Below are 20,906 nucleotides of genomic sequence, written 5' to 3' on the forward strand. Positions count from 1 at the left end.
TCTTGGTAGTCGACACGAGAAAAACACGAAAATTTGTTACGTAAAGATTGGGTAAGCAGCTGTCAAGTGAACTTCGTCGATTCTTGAATTTTATTTTGACATTCGAATGATTTTTTATTTTTTGAAAATCGGAATACGTTAAAGATAATCTGAAAAAAATAAAAAAATTAAAACTAAGAATTAAATTAAAATTAATTTATTTAATTAATTAATTTAAATAAAATTTTATTTTTTTTATATTTATTTTTTAACTGACAGGAAAATGTTTAAAAATTCTGAAAAAAATAAAATTAAATATAAAAAAATAATTTAATTTGATAAAATTTTTAACATTTTTTTTCGCTTAAACTTTATAAAAATAATAAAATATTTTTTTTTAACTCTAAAAGAAATAAAAATTTTATAAAAAAATTAATTAAAAAATATTGATTTTTAATGAAGTAAAATTTTAAATATTTTTTTAAAAATCGACAGAAAAATTTAAAAATATTTACTAATATTAATAAATAAAAATAAAAAAATATATTTTTTAATTTATAAAAAAAATAAATAATAATTAACTTTATATTTAAATATTTTGATTAAAAAATTTATTCAATTTCAATTTTTTTTAAAAAAAAAATTTATTTTTGAAGTCTGAAAAAAATTAAAATTTTCATGCTTCATTTAAATATTTTAAATTTTTAATTAAAATTTAATTCCATTTAATTTTATTTTTTTAAGATTTTTTTATAAAATTTTATTGAAAATAATTTGAATAAAATTAATAAAATAATTTTTTACGATAAAATCCATAAAACTATAAATTTTGATTTTCAAAATAAAATTTTTATGAATTTTTGAAGTGAATTTTTTAATAGTTTTTTCAATTAATCAAAAAAAAATAATTTTGAAAAAAAATTAGTAAAAATATTTTTTCTAAAAACCAAAATTAAAAATTAAAAACATAAAAATAGCAGAAAAAATATTTTTATAGAAGAAAATATTAAAAAAAAAAATTCAAATGAAATGAAATTAAAATTGGATGTCTTTTTTTTAATTTAATTTAATTTTTTAATACTTTATTTTTCTAAAATTTCATTGAAAATAATTTTGATAAAAAATTAATAATTTTTTTAAATTTAAATTTTTAAAATTATTTTTCAAAAAGTAAAAAAAAAGTAATTTCTTTTAGAAAAAAAATAAAAATTAAATTTTTTTTAAATTTTTAATTTTTTTTTTTAAATCGAAAATTTAAAAAAAATTAGTAAATTTTTTTTTCAAAAAATATTTTTTAATTTACAAAAAATATTTAATTATAGGAGAAAATGTCTTTTAAAAAATTTAAATTCTTCTTAAGGTCTTAATTTTAATTTAAAAAGTTAAAAAAAAATATTTTTTATTATTTTTCTATGAATTTCTTCTAATTTTTTATTATCTTCCATATTTTTTAGATATATTTAAACTTTTTATTGATCATCTGATGCAACTCAGAAGGTGTCTTGAAATGCGTATCAACTAAAATCGTTTTATTTCCGTTCATCAGAAACCTACTTTGAGCCCATGGCAACACTCCTTTAGCTGGCACGGGTTCTACTTGTCCTTTTACAAACTTTAATTGTCTTCTCACGAACGGAATGTGTCCCTCAAAGACAGCAACGTAATTTTCGCCATTCTTCCATATGCGCAACGGATACCGACGAATCATCAGAGTCAACATGATGTTAAAAACAACTGTCCCGATCCCTGCAATAATTAATTCCGTCTTGTTCGTCGTTACAGATCTTTTCTGGCCAAAAGTTTTCCGCGGAACAATTTCCTCGAAGGTCATGCCGTGATAGAAATAGATGAAAACGTACGTCAAAAGCCCCGAAACTGTGAGAAGAACGAAAGCGGAGACCGAAAGGATGTATTTGTCAGCAGGAGCTTTGTAGATTAGAGAAAATCCATTCAAAATTTTATCGGATTTACGAAGACTTTCTTCCGTAGCAGGTTTAATGATGGCTCCGAGGATGCCTTTTCGTACGGCGAAGCAACGAGGTGTTTGATGAATGAACCTAAAATGTAAAAAAATTAATTTTTTTCTTTAAAACAAAATTTTTTTTACCTCTGAGGCTTTAAAACTCCTAAATTAGGCTTGACAAATCTACATAATCCAAATAAATGTCGTGTTATCGTCATTTTTCAGCAATTTCTGTCCGGAAAAATCAAAAAATTTCGTAAACATTAAAATTTTTGAAGTTTGACAGTCAATCAGCTGTTCAAAAATCGAGTAAAAAACAAAAAATGAGCACATTTCAAATCATTTGTCTCGGCGTAAATGCCGCTGTTCTCGTATTTTACGGAAGAAAATGGCTCAAAATCCGTTCGTTCTACAATAAAACAGCAAGTGCAACGTCTGTCGTCACCATCGATGGGCAAACCCTTCAAACACTCATCGGGCATTATGTGATAGTCACCGGCAAAATAAAAGCTCTTGCGGAAACCCTTCCGTCGAACTATTCGAGTGCCTTAAATGGCGTTGTACATCAAATCCAGAAGGTAAAACACTCGATAATTCGCATTGCTGGCTTCTGGTTGCGGAAAAGTCAGTCGACAACAGTTGTTTCGGAAAAGGCAACTCTTTTTGCGTTGGTTGAAAATGCTCCGGTTGACGGAAATGACGTTCATGTTATCATTCAGAACCCATTGCATGCCTTACGTAGGTGAATTTTAATAATTTTTCATTGAATTTTGTTTAAAAAAGAATGTATTAAAAAAAATATTTAAAAAAATATATTTAAAAAAATATATTAAAAAAATATATTTAAAAAAATATATTAAAAAATATATTAAAAAAATAGAAAAAAAATTTTTTTTAAAGTTTTCAACTTCTCAAATCATTTTTAAAAGTTGAAAACTTCAAAAAAATATTTAAAAAAAATTTTTTTTAAATTTTTAAAAAAAATATATAAAAAAATTTTTTTTCTTTTTTTTAAATTTTTTTTAATATTTTTTAAAATATTTTTTAAATATTTTTTTAAATATTTTTTAAAATATTTTTTTAATATTTTTTAAATATGAAAACTTCAAAAATGTTTAATATTTTTTTAAAAAAATTAAATTTTTCAGGTCAAACTGCATCTGCGGATCTTTTTACGGGCTACAATGGCGTTTCATGGCCCGCTTCGAACATAATTCATGATAAATTTATCGTCAACGATGAAAGTACGAATCCATTCAAGATCATGTTATGCGGCGCTCATGAATTGGGAACACAGGAAACGGAAAGTCTTATACTCGACGGCGGATATATAACAGCTTTGGGATATTTGAGACCAAGTCACGATGGAAATTATCGAATGGCAGCTGAAATTCTCACGACATGCGATAAAAATTTGTTGCTGAAGAAAATTGGAGACATCCGAGCATCGCTCGTGATGAAATTGATGATTTTCGGAACACTTTTTGGTATTTTGGGATTAATTGTGTTGCGACGAAAATATCGCGAGAACAAAGATAATGCAGAAATGGATAGAATTCTGGGATTTAAGTAGAGAAAAAGTTGAAATACGAGACATTTGCATTTAATTTCAGTCGAAAAAGTTTAGTTATTTTGCAGTTCTTTCAAAATTCCGTTCGGTAAAAAGCCTAAAAGAGCTTTTGCGTGTTCCTTTAATAGTTTGATGCGTTCTTCTTCGACTAATTTTTGTCTAAAAAAAAATAAAATTTTGTGAAAAAAAATTTTTAAAATTAATTTCATGAAAAAATTACCGATGTTCCTTTTCCATTTCGTGCATTTCTTGTTCCTTGACCATTTCCGTCATTTTTTGCACTCTTTCAGCTCGGCGCTTTTCGATCAAGTCTCGCACAGCTTGTCGATGCTCCATTTGCTTTCGTCTACGGTTCTCGTTCGAAAGTTGATCAAGTCTATCTTTCTCTGCCAAATGACGCATTTGGTCTTCCATGAAGGCACGTTCTTCCGCCGCTTCCGAATCTTTTTTGAGTTGGTTGTTGGCGCGTTGCATATCGAGTGCGAGACGTGTTTCGATGCGAATTCGGATTTTTTCTTCCAATTCTTTGCGGAAACGAAGGACTTCTTGTTCGTCCTTTTCAATTTCGTATAATTCTTGGAGAAGGCGTTCACGTTTGTCGGCTTCTTCCTAAAAAGTAAAATTTAAAAAAAATAATTAAAAATTTGAAAAAAATTAATTTAAAAATAATTTTTCATTATAAAAATATATTAAAATAAAAATTTTAATTTTTATTCTGAAGACAAAAAATAAATAATTTTTTTTTGAAATATTTTAAAATTAAAAGAAAAAAATTTTTTCAAATCGAATAAAAAATTTTTCATAAAAATTTAATTTTCAAAATTAGAAATTAAAAAATTATTTTTAAAAGTAAATAATTATTTTGAATATTTTTCTGAAAAAATTTAAAATTTAAATTAATTTTTCACAAAAAAAAAAAAATAAAAAAATAATTAAAAAAATGAACAAAACATAAAAAAAAAAAAAAATAAATTAAATTTTTTTTAAAAAAAAATTAAATAAAAAAAATATAATAAATTTTTTTTGAAAAAAATTTTTACAAAAAAAAAAAAATAGAAAAATAAATTAAAAATTTAAATAATTTTAATAAAATTTCAATTTGAAATTAAAAAAAAATATTTTTAAAAGTAAATAATTAATTTTGATATTTTTTTGAAAAAAAAAAATAACTAAATTTGTTAAAGAATTTTTAAATAAAAAAATAAATAGAAAAAAATTTTTTTGAAGAAAAATAAATAAAAAATAATTTTTAAATTAAAAAAAAATATTAAATTAAAAATTTTTTAAATAAAAAAAAATAAAATTTTAATTTTTTGCAACCAACAAAAAATAATTTCCATGAAATAATAAATTAAAGTTGGCTTTGAAAAAAATTCATCAATAATTTTTCAAAATTTTCCAAAATGACAACGCAATTAGATTTAACTCTCGACCCCTTAGAAGAAGTTGGTTTCCGCAATAAAGCCGAAGAATGGATTCGTCGACACAAATTCCTCCGTACAACGCATTTCAATGCGAAAGAACTCGAATCCCTTTTATACATTTATCACAAATTACAACGCGACACCTCAGATCCATCAAAAAACATTTCTCGCTTCCAACTAAGCACAATTTTTCACGTCGTCTTCGGAATGCCCGACAGCATCTTGATGCCTCGCATCTTTCATGTCATCATCGGAAGTGCAGCAAGTACCGTTCCCGTCACATCTTGGATTAAAATGATGAACATTTTCCTGCGTGGCACGTTAGAAGAGCAAATTGACTATTGCTTTGCGGTTTACGATGCTCAGGGTCGGGGCGAATTGCGACGCGATCAAATGATGAATTTGCTGCGAAAAATGTTCTTTCGTCACGAGGAAGAAGAAGTTGAGGAAACTGTCAAGGATTTTGTCGACATTATTTTGAACATGATGGATTTGGATAAAGATGGAAAAATTTCAAAGGCGGATTTTAAGGAGACTGTCATGGAGAAACCTTTGATGTTGGAATGTTTCGGGCAATGTCTCCCGGATCGAGCGCATACTTATGCATTTTTGACGACATTTACCGATCGTATAAAACGATTTTAGATGAAAAAAAAAATAATAAAAAAAAATAAAAAAAAATAAAATTAAAATAAAATAAAATTAAAATAAAATAAAATTAAAAAAAAAATAAATAAAAATTTTTTGGGTGAAATTTTTTTGAAATTTTTTTTTCGCGCAAAACATTCCTTGAGTCATAAGAATCACTTTTCTCCATGAAACATATGCTCGGAAACGCATAGCTTTAGCCAAAAGTGCTTAGTTTCAACTTTTGTAAGGCAAATTCAATAAAAAATTTTATGAAAAATACTTACAATCATTTGATTTAATGAAGAAACCATTCGTTCATTCAAAGCTTCGCGTTCTTGATTTTGTTTCTCTTTGATTTTGGCTTCTTCAACAAGTTTCGCCTCACGTTCCAAGCAATATTTCATAATTCGTTGGTTCTCTTCTTCCATTTCGATGCGTTGTTGTTCTTGGAAACGCTCTTTCGCTTTACGGAATTCGTCCATTTCTTGCTTTGTTCGCTCTTTTCGCATCATTTTTCGTTGAATTTCCCTAAAAATTGATAAAAAATTTAAAAATCCTTTTAATTTGAGAGAAAAATAGAAATTACTCCATTTGTTCGTCCTGAATTCGTTTCACAATTTCATCCAAATAGCGTTTTTCCTTCAAAAATTCTTCGAAGATGACTTGATGCTTCAATCTCGAGTTAATTATTTGCTCATGAAGCGCCTTTTGCAATTCTCGTTTCTTTTCAGCGTCTCTTTCGCGTTCCTGTTGCCAAAATTGCTCATTCGAAATTCGAGCTTTTTCCATTTCTCGCATTTCGTTTTGCAGGTTCAACTTTTCTTGTAACGCCAAAGCTTCTCGTTCTCTTAATTGCGCGGCGAGGCCTTTTGCGACATAAGCTGCTTTTAGCTGCGACTCTAGTTCACGCAATTCTTGGTTTGATTCGCGAATTTGTTGTCTCAGCTTTTCGTCTAAAAATTTTTGTCGTTCTCGTTCATAAAGTTCATCGGAAATCGCTTTTTGCTTCTCGTATTCCTGTTTTTGTTGCTGTTCGCGTTCTTCCCGTTCCTTTTGTTGCATTTCTGTCGCTAAAAGTTGCTGTTGACGAACCCGAACACGAGCCATGGCACGATCAGCACTGTTAGCTTCGATTTTCCACAAGTCTCGTTGGTAATTTTCAACTTTGCGGTTTTCTGAGACGATGTTTGAAAGGCTTTGAGCAGCGAGTTGCTTCTGGCGGCATTTTGCGGAGTACTGAAAAGAAGGAAAAATTAATAAAAAAGCTTAAAGGAGAAGAGAAATTATGATTTTTACCATTTTTGAGGAGGATTAACACATAAAATTAATTTAAAAGGTGAAAAGTTGATGAACTTTGCATTCGGTAAGTTGGAAGGACATCAAAACACAACAAAATTGTCTCCTTGGTAACGAAATGAAGGAATGTTCGAGCATTTATGACTTTGGTGAGTTGAGATTAAAAATAATTTTTAACAAAAAAATTAATTTTTTTTAAATTAAAATCATTTTAAGTGAATTTTGTTTAATTTTTAAATGAAAACAACAAAAATCTTTGAATTTTTAAACGTCTTTGAGAAAGTGTCTTGCTCACATGGATTTTAAAATGCATTCCTTTTGTAAAAATATTTTTGCTCTTTTGCTCATGTCTGTCCGTCAAATGTTTTTTTATATTTTTTGATGTAATTCAAGCTGATACATAAATTATGGAATGATTTTTTTTGATTCTTAAGCTTGAGAATTAAAAAAAATAAAAATATGTAAAAAATCCGTAAAAAATACGTAATTTTTTTTGAAAAATTTTAAATATTAAAATTTTAAATTTTAAATTAATTTCACAAATTTAAAAAAAATCAAATAATAAATAAAATCAATTTTAAAAAAATAATTTTTAAATTTTAAAAAATATTAAAATAAAAATTATTTTTTTCTGAACAAAAATAATAAAAATTTGGTACTGAATAATTATGAAATTAAAAAAAAGGATTGAAAATTTTATTTTTTTTTAATAATAATAATTTAGAACTTTTTTTTTCCTTAAAAATTTGTTAATTTTTTTATTAAAAGAAAATAAGAAAAAAAATCAATAAAAAATATTTTTTAAATTATAAAAATATGAATTAAATTTTTTTTTAAATAAAAAAAACTAAAAATTTAATTTTTTTAACCAACAAAAATTAATTTTTATAATATTTTTTAATAATAAGTTTTATTTTTATCTTTTTCAATAAATATGAACAAATTTTTTTACGAAGGATTGAAAATTTTATTTTTTTAAAATAATAATTTAGAACTTTTTTTTTTTCCTTAAAAATTTGTTAATTTTTTTATTAAAAGAAAATAAGAAAAAAAAATCAATAAAAAATATTTTTTAAATTATAAAAATATGAATTTAATTTTTTTTTTAAATAAAAAAAAAACTAAAATTTTAATTTTTCTAACCAACAAAAATTAATTTTTATAATTTTTTTTTAAATTATATTTTTTTATCTTTTTCAGTAAACTACACGAATAAATTTTTATCAAAATTTTTTCATAAAAAAAAAAACAAAAAGCGCTCAAGTCATTCAATTTCTACTCACCTTCGTTTCTGTGACATTCCTGTACTTTCAATTGACAGTTCTCTTCGTGTTTTTGACATCGGAAGTCCATGTAGAATCAAGTTAATTTAAAAACGAAGAAAGAGAGTTAATGGACAACATCAAATCAAATATTTCTTCGCAAATATCCTTCTTCATTAGTTTAATTCTGTGCAACTAGTCATGTCACAATCGCAACAAAACACGGTAAGTTCTGAACGAAAAATCTCGCAAACGAAAAAAAAAATCGAGAAACCGGACACAAGACTTCATTTCGGTGAATAATTTGAAAAAATTAATTCGTGTTCCACAGAAGTGATTCTAATGAATTTCGACAAATTTCTCCGGAAGTGACTGTCTGTCGAGATATTTTTACATTTTTTGTTTTATTGCTCGAAGGGGAATCGTTTTATTTTTTTTTTCGTGGAGTGTTGTTTGCGTTTACACGTCAGTTTCTTTAACCTCCGACGTTTATTTACAATTTCGCAGTAAATAACTTGTTGCATCCTTGAAACAATAAATCAAATCGTTGCGCTCGATGATAACAAAACAAACGGAATTATGACCTTTTTTCCTCGTGTTTCGTGCCTCAGTCTCGTCATAGGTTAGTTCGAATTTCCCTTCAGTCAATCGGAATTCTCGTAAGGTTTCAGCGGAATTTCATGACATAATTGTTTCTTGGAAATCGGTACGTTGCCGATGTACGAGTTACAGCTGCGACGACACAAGTCGATAGATTTTCACGCGATTTGCGGTTTGGCCAAAGTTGGTTTTATCAATTTAGTTTCGCGCACAAAAAAAAAGAGAGAAAGATGTAAATTTTACGGTGAAAATTCGCGGTTACGATGACGACGAAGTTACGGTGCTGTGGTGCTTTTGATGATCATCAGTTTAAATAAGTAGTGTGTACTTATTATGCGAGTAGGTAATTTTTAACCAGATTTACGTTTGTGTGAAAGTAAATCGAATGAAAGAACCGTAAAAGAAATAAAAGGAACGAAAAGTCGTCGGAAATGAGATTAAATCGCTTTTTAAATTGTTTTAAATGAATTTTCGAAAATTCGAAATATTTTTCGAAAATTTGAAATGTTTTTCGAATTATTTTCGAAAATTTTTAAAATAATTTTTAAGAAAATTTTCATATTCAAGAAGACAACTTTTAACTTTTGTTTAATTTTTCTTAAATAATTTTTTCTATTTTCGAAAATTACAAAAATTTTTGTAAAATTTCAAATTTTTTGAAAATTGAAATTATTTTAATTCAAGCTCAATTTTTATATTTGAAATTTAAAAAGATTAGCTTTTCGAGATTTTTTTTAAAGTTTCAAAAGTTAATTTATAAAAAAAAAATTTTTGAACTTTAAAATAATTTCCGAAAATTTAAACTTTTTTTTCGAAATTAATATCATCGAATTTCGAAAATTTTTATTTTCATTAAATTTTTGTTAAATAGAAAAATTTAAAAAAAAATTTTTTTTTTTTAAATAAAAATTTGAAAATTTTCAAAGGAAAATCAATTTAGACAACTTTACTTCCAAAATCGCTTATTTTTGTTTAAAACTATTAAAAACGCTTTCCTCAAGAGAGAAATAAGAGAGAACCGTTCATAATTTACTTTGCTACTCTCATGTTTCGTTACTGCAAGAAGAAATTATGTATCACTTCTTTCATTTAACAAGAAACTTTCTTCATCATCGTTGTTTGTACCGTCTTCGCGTACACACATTTCGTGCCGCGCGATTATTATTATTATTATTAAAATAAGTGCGCGGTTGACTTATTTCTCCCTGTTTGTTCATAAAAATTACAGCTTTTACTCAAAAAAAAGGCAGAATTTCACATCCTGTCTTTAAATTAAAAAAAAAAACCCAACGAACTTTGTGATATTTGGAGAGAAATCAACTGAAATCAAGCCTGAATAATTAGGATCTTAACCAGTTCTTGTGATATTTGTACGAAGAAGTGTGTAACTGTTACAAGCAACTAAATTTATGTTAATGGAAAGTGATACGAAAAAAAATGATGAAAAATCTCGTTTCAACAAATTTAAAACGGAACTCTGTTAAATAAATAGCACAATTATGAAAATTACGATTTTAGATAAAATTATTCTATGGGTGCTTAAGGTAACGAATGTGCAATTAAAAAGTTTAATTTGTAAACCAAAACTCGGTGATTTGGCGCAGAAATTCGTGATTTTGTGTGTCTTTCATGCCGATCTAAATATACAAGTGTAAAAATACTGTTAACAACAAAATTCATGCGTTTTCTGTTCCAATTGTCTTGTCTCGTCTCGTGTCGCAGTTTCGTTTCGACTTTCGGCAATTTTTCACTTGTTTCTTCTCTTCTCTGCGTTTCTTTGCAGGCTGTAAATCAATTTTTGGATTTGGTAAATTCGTCGAACAAAAATCCGCAACGAGCACCTGTTACGTCAGCGGTTGCCTTAAAATTCCTCTTTGCCCGAAAATTCGATGTGAATCGTGCTGTGCAGCTTTTCGAGCAACATGAATTGACGCGTTTGCGGGAAGGATTGTACAATATTAATCCCATGACGACTGATTTGCTCACGGAACTACAAACTGGAAAATTTACCATTTTGGTAAGTAGAAGATGAACAAATATTTTATTTTCGAAATTCGAAATCAATTTTCGAAAATTTCTTTTTTTTTAGTTTGAAAAATTAATTTCGAAAAATTTTAGATAAATTGATTTGAAAGAATTTCAAAAATCTTCAGCCTATTTCTTTCAAAATATTAACTTTAAATTAAAAAAAATTAAAAATTTTCGAAGATCATGATTATTTTTCAAAAATTTGTTTTTCGAAGATTCGATTAAATTTTAACTTTTTTATAAAAAAAATAAAAATTTTCGAAGATCAAAAGTATTTTTCGAAAATTTGATTTTTTTTTCGAAGATTGGATAATATTTTAACTTTTCAATAAAAAAATATTAAAAATTTTCGAAGATTGAAAGAATTTTTCGTAAATTTGAAATTTTTTTCGAAGATTCGATAAAATTTAAACTTTTCAATAACAAAACCTGCTTTAAAAATTTATTTTAAACAACAATAAAATGACTCATACTTACCAAAACCTCTTTAACTAATGACTAATTACTTTCTCTTCGGTTACTTTTTCAGCCTGAACGCGATGCAAGCGGCGCAGCAATTGCCTTATTCACCGCAAATTTACATAACCCCGAAGGAGTTTCGCACAAGTGTACATTACAGGGCATCGTTTATCAACTCGACGCCGCCTTACTCGACATTCAAACGCAAAAAGCTGGTCTCGTTTTCATCTACGACATGAGTCAGTCACGTTATTCCAATTTCGACTACGAATTGTCGCACAAAATTTTGACGCTGCTAAAGGTGAGCTCATCGAACATTCGTCAAGTCTCAATGTAATAACCTATTTTGTGTGCTTTGGTACGACCGCGACGTGAATCCGGACAACAATTGCATAACGCTTTGATGAAAACAACCCCCTCGTAGTTAAATAATATTTTGATATCGCTTTGTTTTGCCGGCATTTGCGCATGCCTGAGTTCCCTCCGATTCTTTATTATCATAATAAGGACACCGTATCTGTTCACAGACCGAGAGGGAGAGCATAAAGAGAGCGGTTTCTCGCTACGAAGTAAATAAATTGTAAACAACCATTTTCTATTTTTCTGCGTTGTTCGCAAGAACGAGAAATTTCGATAAAAATTCGAAAAAAATTTTGAATCTCGGTGCATCGAGACGCAATTAGTGAGTTAAAGTCACAAATAATCATCGGTTTACGGCAAAAAATTACACGTTTAGACGGATTTTTCGTCGGTTATTATATAAAAATATCTTGTGCGCACAAATCAAGACATCATCATTCGTTCGTGTTCGAATTTTCCGTGGGTTCTGTACGTTTGTCGTGACAGCGCGGTGCTCAGTTCTATCGTGGCACAGATGAAAAGTGAGCGTGTATGCGAGAAAAACTGATTTTCACATCACAGAGCACAAAAAAATTCATAAATTATAGAAAAAAGAAGCAGCAGTAAAGGTCATTTTTGTAGCAAACGCATTAAAAATTCACGAAAATTGCTGCAAAGACACTTTCGAGTCAATTCCTTCGCTTATATAAGTGCCGAGAAAATTCTAAAAGTGAAATCAATAAAAAGGGAAATTCATTCTTTCACCAAAAAAAAATTTTTTTTGGGGTAAGTCGTCGTGTATCCATGCCAGAAAACAATAAACCCCAATCGATAAGTGAATTTAATAAATCTTAAGATTTTTTACGTGTTCCGAAAAAAAAAAAAATCAAATTTGCACCTCATACAAAAAAATAATAAAAAAAATAAATTATCAAATGACACGAAAAGGGTTTAAAAATTGAGTTTGAAAGTGAAATTGAAAAAAAAATATTGATGACTGCTGAAGTACTTTGCTAAAATTAGAAACCACTTTTGTGTGATGATGATGACGATGAAAAAAAAATTCAACAGAGAGTGTATTAATAATGCTCGTTCTCAAAAAAAAAAAAAAATTTTAAATAGGAACAGACAGTTAGTTGCCGCTTTTACGTGTTTTGTGTACGTGAGAGAGACTTTTTGTGAGCTAATTGGTCTCAGATGTGTCTATCAAAATTATAAATACAAAAAAAAAAAAAATGAAAATGGTGCAAGGATAGAGCAACAAATTGTTGAGTTAAAAGCTTAAAGGAGCTATTTAAATAAAGCATGAAGGAGGATTTTATCGATTTTTTGTCGTTTTATGAGGTTAATCTCGTTGAAATCTGTGACAGAGTGTCTCAAACGAAAGTGAAATTTTACATTTTTTCAAAGATTTTTTTTATTAAATTTAAAAAAATTAAAGAATTAAAAAAAAATTAAAAATAATAAATAACATTTTAAAAAATTATTTTTAAAAAAAAAAAAAAAAAAAATTATGGAAACCAAAAACTAAAAAATATGAAAATTTATTAAATTTTTAAAAATATAAAAATTTATTAAAATTTTAAAAATATGAAAATTTATTAAACTTTAAAAATTTATTAAAATTTTAAAAATATGAAAATTTATTAAAATTTTGAAAATATGAAAATTTATTAAAATTTTAAAAACATAAAAAATTATTAAAATTTAAAAAATATGAAAATTTATTAAAATATAAAAATTTATTAAAATTTAAAAAAATATAAAAATTTATTAAAATTTTAAAAATATAAAAATTTATTAAAACTTTAAAAATATAAAAATTTATTAAAATTTTTAAAAATACAAAAATTTGTTAAAATTTTAAAAATATAAAAATTTATTAAAATTTAAAATTTTAGGAAAATTATTAAAATTTTTAACATATGAAAATTTTTTAAAATTTTTAAAACACGAAAATTTAAAAAAATATGAAAATAAAAAAAAATTATAAAAATATGAAAATTGTCGCTTGAAGCTCTCTGTTTGCGGCGCGGCGAGGGAATGTAACATTATTATTATTCAGACACACGCATGTGATTCTGTATAAATGCGATATAAAAATTGCAAACATTCCCCCTTTTTTTATCGTCATCATCATCATAATATTTGAACGAATCTGAATGAACACTCGAAAAATGTACACAAAAAAAGAAATAAGTCAAGGTAGTTCTTAATTTGACCTGAAATCGTTTCGTTTATCGTCACCTCGTAATTTTTTTGTCGTCGTCATTCATGTTAAAGTTCAATAAAAAATTCATTTAAATAATTTTCTCCGCATTTCTTTCTCCTTTACAGGGACAATATCCAGCGAGATTACGTAAAGTGCTGATTGTTACAGCGCCATTGTGGTTCAAAGCGCCTTTCAAAATCCTGCGACTTTTTGTCAAAGAGAAACTTCGAGATCGGGTGTTTACTGTTTCCGTTCCGCAACTGAGTTTGCATCTTCCGCGTTCTTCGTTGCCGCGACGATTAGGAGGAACACTGGATTTTGATCATTCTACATGGTGAGTTACTCTCGAAAACAGGAAAAAAAATTTTTTTCTCATTAAATTTCTCCGTAGGTTGCTTCATTGCTACAAATCTATGACGAATCGTGAGGATGAGATCTTAGCCAACATCAGTCACTGTCAGAGTGGCGATGGCGGCGAAATGCACGCGAACAGCACAAATGCCACGTCGCAAGAAATTGATAATCAAAATATAGATTTTGGCAGTGATAGTTTGTTAGTAGATAACACGGCGAGCGGCACCTCGACGACAGCAAAAACGGATGATTCAACGACAAAATCGCCAACGACGACGACGGAAAGTCAACAGGAAATGTCGAAATCAGAGACGAATCAAAACACAGAGGAACCCGAAGAATCTGCCGTTAATGATTGGACCGAAAATTCCCCGAGCAGTGCGTCATCCGGATTTAGTGACGACGATAGTTTAGCGGGTGTCGAGAGCAGCGGCGATTACAAAACTATCGAACAAATTGTCGAAATGGTCAAAGGATTGACGAAACAAGGTCTGATAAAGGAATATGCGGAAATTCGGGCAAGACCGCCGGATGGCACATTCACGCAGGCACGTCATAGAAATAATTTGGCAAAGAATCGCTACACAGACGTTCTTTGTTACGATCACAGTAGAGTTATCTTGTCGCAAGTAGATGACGACCCAAATTCCGACTACATCAATGCGAATTTCGTAGACGGTTACAAACAGAAAAATGCTTACATCTCGACGCAAGGTCAGTGAACTCCCCATTTTTTTTCTTTAATTTGCTCAAAATGCACTTGATAAATTTAAAAACAAAATTCATAAATTTATAGAATTTTTTTTATCGAGTTTTTGATGAATTTTAATTTGTTTTTTTAATTTTTAAATTTTTAATTATTTAAAAAATCATTTAAAAATTTAAAAAAAATATATTAAGAAAGACTTTCAAAAATTATGAAAACTCGAAATTATTTTTAATTTGTGAAAATTTAGAAAAATATTTTTTTTTTGAACTTAAAAAAAACATTACATTTTAAATTATTAAAAAATTGAAATTTAAATGAAAAATGAAATTAAATTTTTTTTTAATTTTTTTTTTTTGTAAAATTTAATTTTAAAAAATTTAAAAAAAAGTTTTAAAAAAATTAGAAAAAAATTTTTCGAAGAATTAGATTTAAAATTTTTATAAAGTTAAAAAAAATCATTTAAAAATTAAATTAAAATTCGATAAAAAAAAATTCTATTGATTTATGAATTTTATTTTAAGATTCTCAAGAGCATTTTTGAAAGCATGAAAATTTAAAAAAAAATAAAAATTTTGAAAAAAAATTAAAATTTTCGAAAATATTGAAAATTAAAAAAAAATACTTTTAAAAAAAATTAAAAAATAAATTTTAATAATTTTTTTCCATTTTAGGTCCCCTTCCGAAGACATCCGGAGACTTTTGGCGCATGGTATGGGAGCAACACTGCTTGGTTATTGTGATGACGACGCGCGTTATGGAACGAAGTCGCGTCAAATGCGGGCAATATTGGGAGCCAACGGAAGGCGGGCAAATTGAATTTGGAAATTTTGTCATTACGACAAACACAATTGACACAAATGACGATTATACCGTAGCTTCATTAGAGATAAAGAATACCAAGACTGACGAAACGCGACACGTATCACATTGGCAATTCACGAGTTGGCCCGATTACGGGGTACCCGCATCAGCAATGGCAATGCTCAATTTTCTGCAGCAAGTGCGCGAACAGCAGGCGTTAATGGTAAAAGCGCTCGGCGATACGTGGGCAGGACATCATCGAGGACCTCCGATTATCGTGCATTGTAGTGCGGGAATTGGAAGAACAGGTAAAATTTTTTATGATTTTTAAATTTTTTTTAAACTTTTTGTCTCAAAAAAAAAATTTTAAATTAAACAAAATTAAAATTAAAAATTTTAAAAATAAAATTAAAATTAAAAAAAAATTTTTTTTAAAAATTTGTTAAATCATAAAAAAAAAAAAGAAATTTTTTAAATCAAAAGAAAAATAAATTTTTGTGAAATATTAAATAATTAAAGTTTTTTCTGAAATATTTTTTTTTGTTACAATTTTTTAATTTACATTATAAAAAATTATTTTTTTTGAAAAATTAATTTTTTAAAATTAAAAAAAAAAATCAAAAATTTGTGAATTTAAAATATTAAATTTTAATAATATAAAATAATTTTTTTATTATTTTTTTTAATTAAAATTTATTTAATAAAATTATTTAAAATTTATTATTAATTAAAATTTTATAAAATAAAAAAAAAATATTTAAAAAATTTTTCTGAGACAAAAAGTTTAAATAAATTCTTCTTCACATTGAAACTCATTTAACGTCATTTCCTTTTAATTTTTTCCTTATCACAGGCACCTTCATTACTCTTGACATTTGCATATCGCGTCTCGAGGATGTCGGCACAGCAGATGTCAAAGGCACCGTCGAACGAATCAGATCTCAACGTGCATACTCCATTCAAATGCCCGACCAATATGTGTTTTGTCACTTGGCGCTCATCGAGTACGCCATCATGCGCAAAATGCTGCAATCCATCGATCTAACTGGCTTCAATGACGGCGACGAGGATTCCGAATAAACTTAGAACCAGAATGTTGAATGTAGATAAAATTCCTGTCTCTGCAAAAAAAATGAAAAGCTTGTTTTTTCCAATAAACTCAAAAAAAGTTATTTAAGACGAAAAAAATAAAACGTGTGAACCGAAAATAAACGAATTTCAGTCCAGCCAAGCACATTTTAAACAAAAAAAAAACTCAAAATTCTAAAATAGAAGTTCTATTACTACTCGTAGGAAGTTAAGATGCAAGAAACAAGCTTAAGTCAAATTTTAACAATCACAATAATTAAAAATTAAAGAAACATAGAAAAACTCTCTATTAAGGTTAACAAACAAAAAAACAATTGAAAATGGACCTAAATCGATATTTTTTTCACAAATTTTACAAATTTAGGTCGAAATCAGTATTAAAAAAAAGTTTTTTCTTTGGCTTTCGACATAAAAAAAAAATTAAGACTCAAAAAGGAGATAAAAAAAATTTCAAACCGATCCAATTTTTGAATTCAATTCCACGTGAATTTATAATTAGAGTACAATTTTCCTTTATCTCCATGTAAAATCTTTGAAAACCTTGAAAAAAAAAGTTTGTTCGAAGTTGAAGAATTATAAATCGTACGTACATACCTTCTTCTTCCGTGAATTTTGCTCCCTATATAATTAAATATTTATTACTACTAAATTATCATTACATTAAATTTAAGATCTTTTCTACAAAAAACAATTACACAAAGTAACAAGAGTTGATAACTACTATAGAAGTTTAATAAAGAAGCTGTTATGAAAACAGAAGAGAAAATAGTTTTGAACTTTTGAATGTCAGTCATTTATGAAATATGTAATAATAAAAAAAGTAAAGATATTAAAAAAGTGAAAAAAAAGCAACAAAAAATAAAAAGTTTGAAGGTTAAAGAGACAGATAAGATTAAAAAGAAGATTTTTAATTTATGTATATCAATTTATTTAAGTATGATGAAGAAAAATAAATTAATGCAAAGTAATGAAAATGGTAATGTAAGTTTTTTTTTCTTATCTGATGCTTTATTTTAAAATGCAAAGTTGACCTATTTTTTCTATTTTTTTGAAACGAAAAAAAAATTCACGTTAGAGGGCGTTTACAATTTTTTTATGTTAAACTCTCTAATAGATGGCGCTTTAATATGTTTTAATTTAAAAAAAACAAAAAATTATTTTTCAAGTTTCTAATTTTTTTTTTAAATTTTAGAGACAAAAATAAAATAACAAATAAATTTCGACAGTAGATGGCGCTTTTATTTAATCCAAAGTTCAGTTTTAAGCTTCAGAGAAAAATTTTAAGCTATATTTTCAACGATAGAGGGCGTTAATATTTACTTAAAATGAATCTCATCAACAGATGGCGCTGAAAAAAATTTAAAATATATTTTTTCATTTCAGATGGCGCTCAAATGTAAAATTTTCAACTAAAATCCATCAAAAAAAATATAATTCAGAGGTTTTACTGTAAAAATTTGCATGTTTATCTCAAAAATTTTCAAATTTTCTCTCTTTCTCTCCGATATTCGATATCAAACTACTTCCCTTTCATTCGCACTTCAGCGCGAGCACGTTGTGTCAAACAGGGACAACTACTGCATGCTAAAACAGGTGCGAATAAGTCGTAGTTTTCATTCGCTAAAAAAATTTATCGTACGATATCGAGTATTCAGCACCTCAAAAAAATTCCGTGATAAAAGAATCCACGTGAAACTATATTTAGTGCAATTGTCCGCGAAATATCTAATGAAATTCTGACAATCACATGTGACGTAAATGCAATTCGAGAAACGGGATCTGCTGGCAGAAACATTGAACAGACTTTTATTTCAAACAACAACAAAAATTCCCAATTAGAAAAATTAGAAGTGTGTCTATGGATACAGTTAGAAGTGTAAATGTGTTGGCGACGACGATTTTGAGGAGAGAGAATAACAGAGAGCAGAAGTAAATATTTTGAAATCGTATATCGACGGATGCACGGAGTTTAACACACACACATCCGCATCTCGCGTACGATTTGTTTTCATTTTTGTCTCACACACATCTTCTCCGGATGCTGTCTGGGTATGCGCGCATGTGTATTGTACACAAAAATTTACGCAATAGCACTTATGACCAGTTTGAAAGTGCTCAAGCTAGTTCTTTAGTCAACGTACGACACGAGAGACGTACCTCCGTGAAAGAAGTAAAGAAGTGTAACAACAAAAATCGTGTGTAAAAAAGTAAATATTTCAAAAAATCACAAAAATTTGAATGAAATCCTGTGAAAAAAATCACAAAAAATCCCGAAATCAGTGACACGCGACTTAAAAAAACAAAAAAAAAAGTGAAACGTGAAATTTCAGTGTTACAAAAGCCCAAAATAAAGTGTTTGCCGAACGAAGCATGTTCAAATTGGGAGCTTTTAAAGGCTCCCATGCATTTTTGGGTCTTGTTATTTGGTGCTTTTTATTTGTAAATTATGTTTATTGTGTGAAAAATAAAAGTGATTCGATCGCGCGCAATCAAATCCCGAGCAAAATTCAATTGTTTTCAACATCTGGACCGGCAACGGATAATGTGTTCTCGAAAAGTGAGTCATTTTTTTTTCTTTTTATTCTCTTGCCCGTATGAACGACGACGACGTCACACCTGTCTTCTCGATAATTGTTATTTTTGTCTTGTTGACATTTTTACAAAGTTGCAGGACTAATTAAAAAAAATTGTAAACAAGGTCTTGTTGTCATTTACATTTTTTTTTCGTGTAAGGCCGCTCCAAAATGTTTTTCAAACTTTTTGTCCCAAAAAAAAATTTTTTTATGATTTCCGAAAAAATATTAAGTTCGAAAAAATTTCGAAAAAAATTTAAGTTCGAAAAATTTTCGAAAATTTGAAATTATTACATAGAGAATTTCTTATTTAAAATTGATTTCAGTGCAATTCAACTAAAGAGTTAAAAAATTATTTTTCATAAATTATTTTTTTTGATTTTGAAAACATAAGTTCGAAAAATTTTCGAAAAAAAATTTAAGTTCGAAAAATTTCGAAAATTTGAAATTATTACATTGAGAATTTCTTATTTAAAATTGATTTCAGTGAAATTCAACTAAAAAGTTAAAAATTTATTTTTTGATTTTGAAAACATAAGTTCAATAATTTTCGAATAAAATTGAAGTTCGAAAAATTTTCGAAAATTTGAAATTTTTACATTTATAAAAATAAAATTAAAATTAAATTAAGTTAAAAAAAAATCTGGTAAAAATTAAAAAAATAAAATTTATTTTTTTTCGATTTTTTTAAAATATTTATAATTTTTTTTAAAATTTTTCCACGGGATAAAATGTTCAAAAAAAAAATTTGGATCGACCTAACAACAAATTTGGATTGATTAGAATAGATTTCGAAGAGTTACAAAAGTTTTATTTCACTTTTCGTGTGAATGAATGAATTGAAAGCATGTAAACGCCTATTACATTTCTTTCATTCATCAACTTTTTCTCCGTTTCTTCTACTTCGTGGGTTGTTGCTCTGGTGTCAGAAGAAGAAAAAAAAATGTAGAAGTGAAAAAAAACGACAACGAAGAACATCAATTGAACATTATTTATTTATTTATCTCAATATATATCGCTTTGGGAATCATTTAAGCACTCAGACATTCAACATAATTGTCTTAATTATCTTCTGTTTAACTATAATGTGCGTTAAATATACAATTTTATATTCGCTTACAAGGCAAAGAGATACAAGCTTGTTCTGCTGATTTTTTTTGTGTTCGTCGGTCGACAACGACGTCTCTTTTTTTGTAATAAATGTTGATTGATGTAAATGATAAATAAACTATTTTTGTTGTTGTTTGAGGAATGACGAAGATCTTTCAAAAGTTCTTTGATGACTGACCCAAGAGATGAAAGGGTGAGGAGTTAATGGAAATACTTCGGAGAGCGGAAGACGCTTAATGAATTTCCTAATGGACAAGAAATGTATTTTTCTGTAATTTTTGTTAGTAAATAAGATCTTCTTTGATTTTAGTGAGAAATTGTTTCTTTAAATTACTTTTTAAGTTGTCAGAATGAAAAATTTCATAGAATTTAAAAAAATATTATTGAAATAAATTTTTAAAGAAAAAAGATTTTAAATTTGAATAAAGCTTCTTTGTAAGTTTTTGAATAACATTTTAATTGGTTTAATTTGTTATTCAGAAAAAAAAGTAATTTTTCATGTATTGTC

The 20,906-nt window shown here is 27.2% G+C and overlaps 6 protein-coding genes across 12 annotated transcripts in view; 4 read left to right on the top strand and 2 right to left on the bottom strand.

Annotated features, from left to right (window-relative positions):
- Positions 1–1,335: 1,335 nt before the first annotated feature.
- LOC134828207 (uncharacterized) lies at positions 1,336–19,724 on the bottom strand. Of its 2 annotated transcripts, XM_063841234.1 has the most exons (3): positions 19,714–19,724; positions 2,087–2,188; positions 1,336–2,036 (listed from the first exon to the last, which is right to left on the bottom strand). In XM_063841234.1, the coding sequence occupies exons 2-3, from the start codon at positions 2,158–2,160 to the stop codon at positions 1,430–1,432; spliced, it is 681 nt and encodes a 226-aa protein (XP_063697304.1). In that variant the 5' UTR covers positions 2,161–2,188; positions 19,714–19,724; the 3' UTR covers positions 1,336–1,429. The 2 variants fall into 2 exon arrangements, with proteins under 2 accessions (XP_063697304.1, XP_063697303.1); XM_063841233.1 differs by lacking the exon at positions 19,714–19,724 and having other exon boundaries at positions 1,340–2,036; positions 2,087–2,228.
- On the top strand, positions 2,240–3,663 carry LOC134828206 (uncharacterized). The gene is made up of 2 exons (XM_063841232.1): positions 2,240–2,680; positions 3,091–3,663. The coding sequence occupies exons 1-2, from the start codon at positions 2,266–2,268 to the stop codon at positions 3,513–3,515; spliced, it is 840 nt and encodes a 279-aa protein (XP_063697302.1). The 5' UTR covers positions 2,240–2,265; the 3' UTR covers positions 3,516–3,663.
- Positions 3,540–6,997, bottom strand: LOC134828205 (meiosis-specific nuclear structural protein 1-like). The gene is made up of 5 exons (XM_063841231.1): positions 6,863–6,997; positions 6,153–6,802; positions 5,851–6,094; positions 3,733–4,121; positions 3,540–3,671 (listed from the first exon to the last, which is right to left on the bottom strand). Exons 1-5 carry the CDS (start codon positions 6,863–6,865, stop codon positions 3,566–3,568), a joined length of 1,392 nt encoding a protein of 463 aa, XP_063697301.1. The 5' UTR covers positions 6,866–6,997; the 3' UTR covers positions 3,540–3,565.
- Positions 4,916–5,643, top strand: LOC134828129 (calaxin-like). The gene has a single exon (XM_063841105.1). It carries the CDS (start codon positions 4,916–4,918, stop codon positions 5,579–5,581), a length of 666 nt encoding a protein of 221 aa, XP_063697175.1. The 3' UTR covers positions 5,582–5,643.
- Positions 8,210–17,112, top strand: LOC134828204 (tyrosine-protein phosphatase non-receptor type 9). Of its 2 annotated transcripts, none has more exons than XM_063841230.1 (7): positions 8,210–8,349; positions 10,508–10,741; positions 11,282–11,512; positions 13,888–14,096; positions 14,154–14,830; positions 15,497–15,934; positions 16,480–17,111. In XM_063841230.1, the coding sequence occupies exons 1-7, from the start codon at positions 8,326–8,328 to the stop codon at positions 16,704–16,706; spliced, it is 2,040 nt and encodes a 679-aa protein (XP_063697300.1). In that variant the 5' UTR covers positions 8,210–8,325; the 3' UTR covers positions 16,707–17,111. The 2 variants fall into 2 exon arrangements, with proteins under 2 accessions (XP_063697300.1, XP_063697299.1); XM_063841229.1 differs by lacking the exon at positions 8,210–8,349 and adding an exon at positions 10,209–10,268 and having other exon boundaries at positions 16,480–17,112.
- LOC134828202 (low-density lipoprotein receptor) overlaps positions 18,350–20,906 on the top strand; it is a 103,328-nt gene continuing 100,771 nt past the window's right edge. For all 5 annotated transcript variants that reach the window (XM_063841217.1, XM_063841219.1, XM_063841227.1 and 2 more), the window contains exon 1: positions 18,350–19,272. In XM_063841217.1, the coding sequence (XP_063697287.1) occupies positions 19,086–19,272 (187 nt within the window). In that variant the 5' untranslated portion in view covers positions 18,350–19,085. The remainder of the gene's footprint in view (positions 19,273–20,906) is intronic.

This window comes from Culicoides brevitarsis, chromosome 1, assembly GCF_036172545.1.
Source record: "Culicoides brevitarsis isolate CSIRO-B50_1 chromosome 1, AGI_CSIRO_Cbre_v1, whole genome shotgun sequence".
NCBI lineage: Eukaryota > Metazoa > Arthropoda > Insecta > Diptera > Ceratopogonidae > Culicoides > Culicoides brevitarsis.

Coding starts and splice junctions, on each gene's coding strand:
- LOC134828207 (XM_063841234.1), bottom strand. CDS start 2,160: ATGACGATAACACGACATTTATTTGGATTATGTAGATTTGTCAAGCCT. Junction 2,037..2,086: donor GGAGTTTTAAAGCCTCAGAG/GTAAAAAAAATT, acceptor TTTACATTTTAG/GTTCATTCATCAAACACCTC.
- LOC134828206 (XM_063841232.1), top strand. CDS start 2,266: ATGAGCACATTTCAAATCATTTGTCTCGGCGTAAATGCCGCTGTTCTC. Junction 2,681..3,090: donor GAACCCATTGCATGCCTTAC/GTAGGTGAATTT, acceptor TAAATTTTTCAG/GTCAAACTGCATCTGCGGAT.
- LOC134828129 (XM_063841105.1), top strand. CDS start 4,916: ATGACAACGCAATTAGATTTAACTCTCGACCCCTTAGAAGAAGTTGGT.
- LOC134828205 (XM_063841231.1), bottom strand. Junction 6,095..6,152: donor ATTCAGGACGAACAAATGGA/GTAATTTCTATT, acceptor ATCAATTTTTAG/GGAAATTCAACGAAAAATGA. Junction 3,672..3,732: donor GAAATGGAAAAGGAACATCG/GTAATTTTTTCA, acceptor ATTTTTTTTTAG/ACAAAAATTAGTCGAAGAAG.
- LOC134828204 (XM_063841229.1), top strand. CDS start 10,224: ATGAAAATTACGATTTTAGATAAAATTATTCTATGGGTGCTTAAG. Junction 10,742..11,281: donor CTGGAAAATTTACCATTTTG/GTAAGTAGAAGA, acceptor TTACTTTTTCAG/CCTGAACGCGATGCAAGCGG. Junction 14,097..14,153: donor GATTTTGATCATTCTACATG/GTGAGTTACTCT, acceptor ATTTCTCCGTAG/GTTGCTTCATTGCTACAAAT.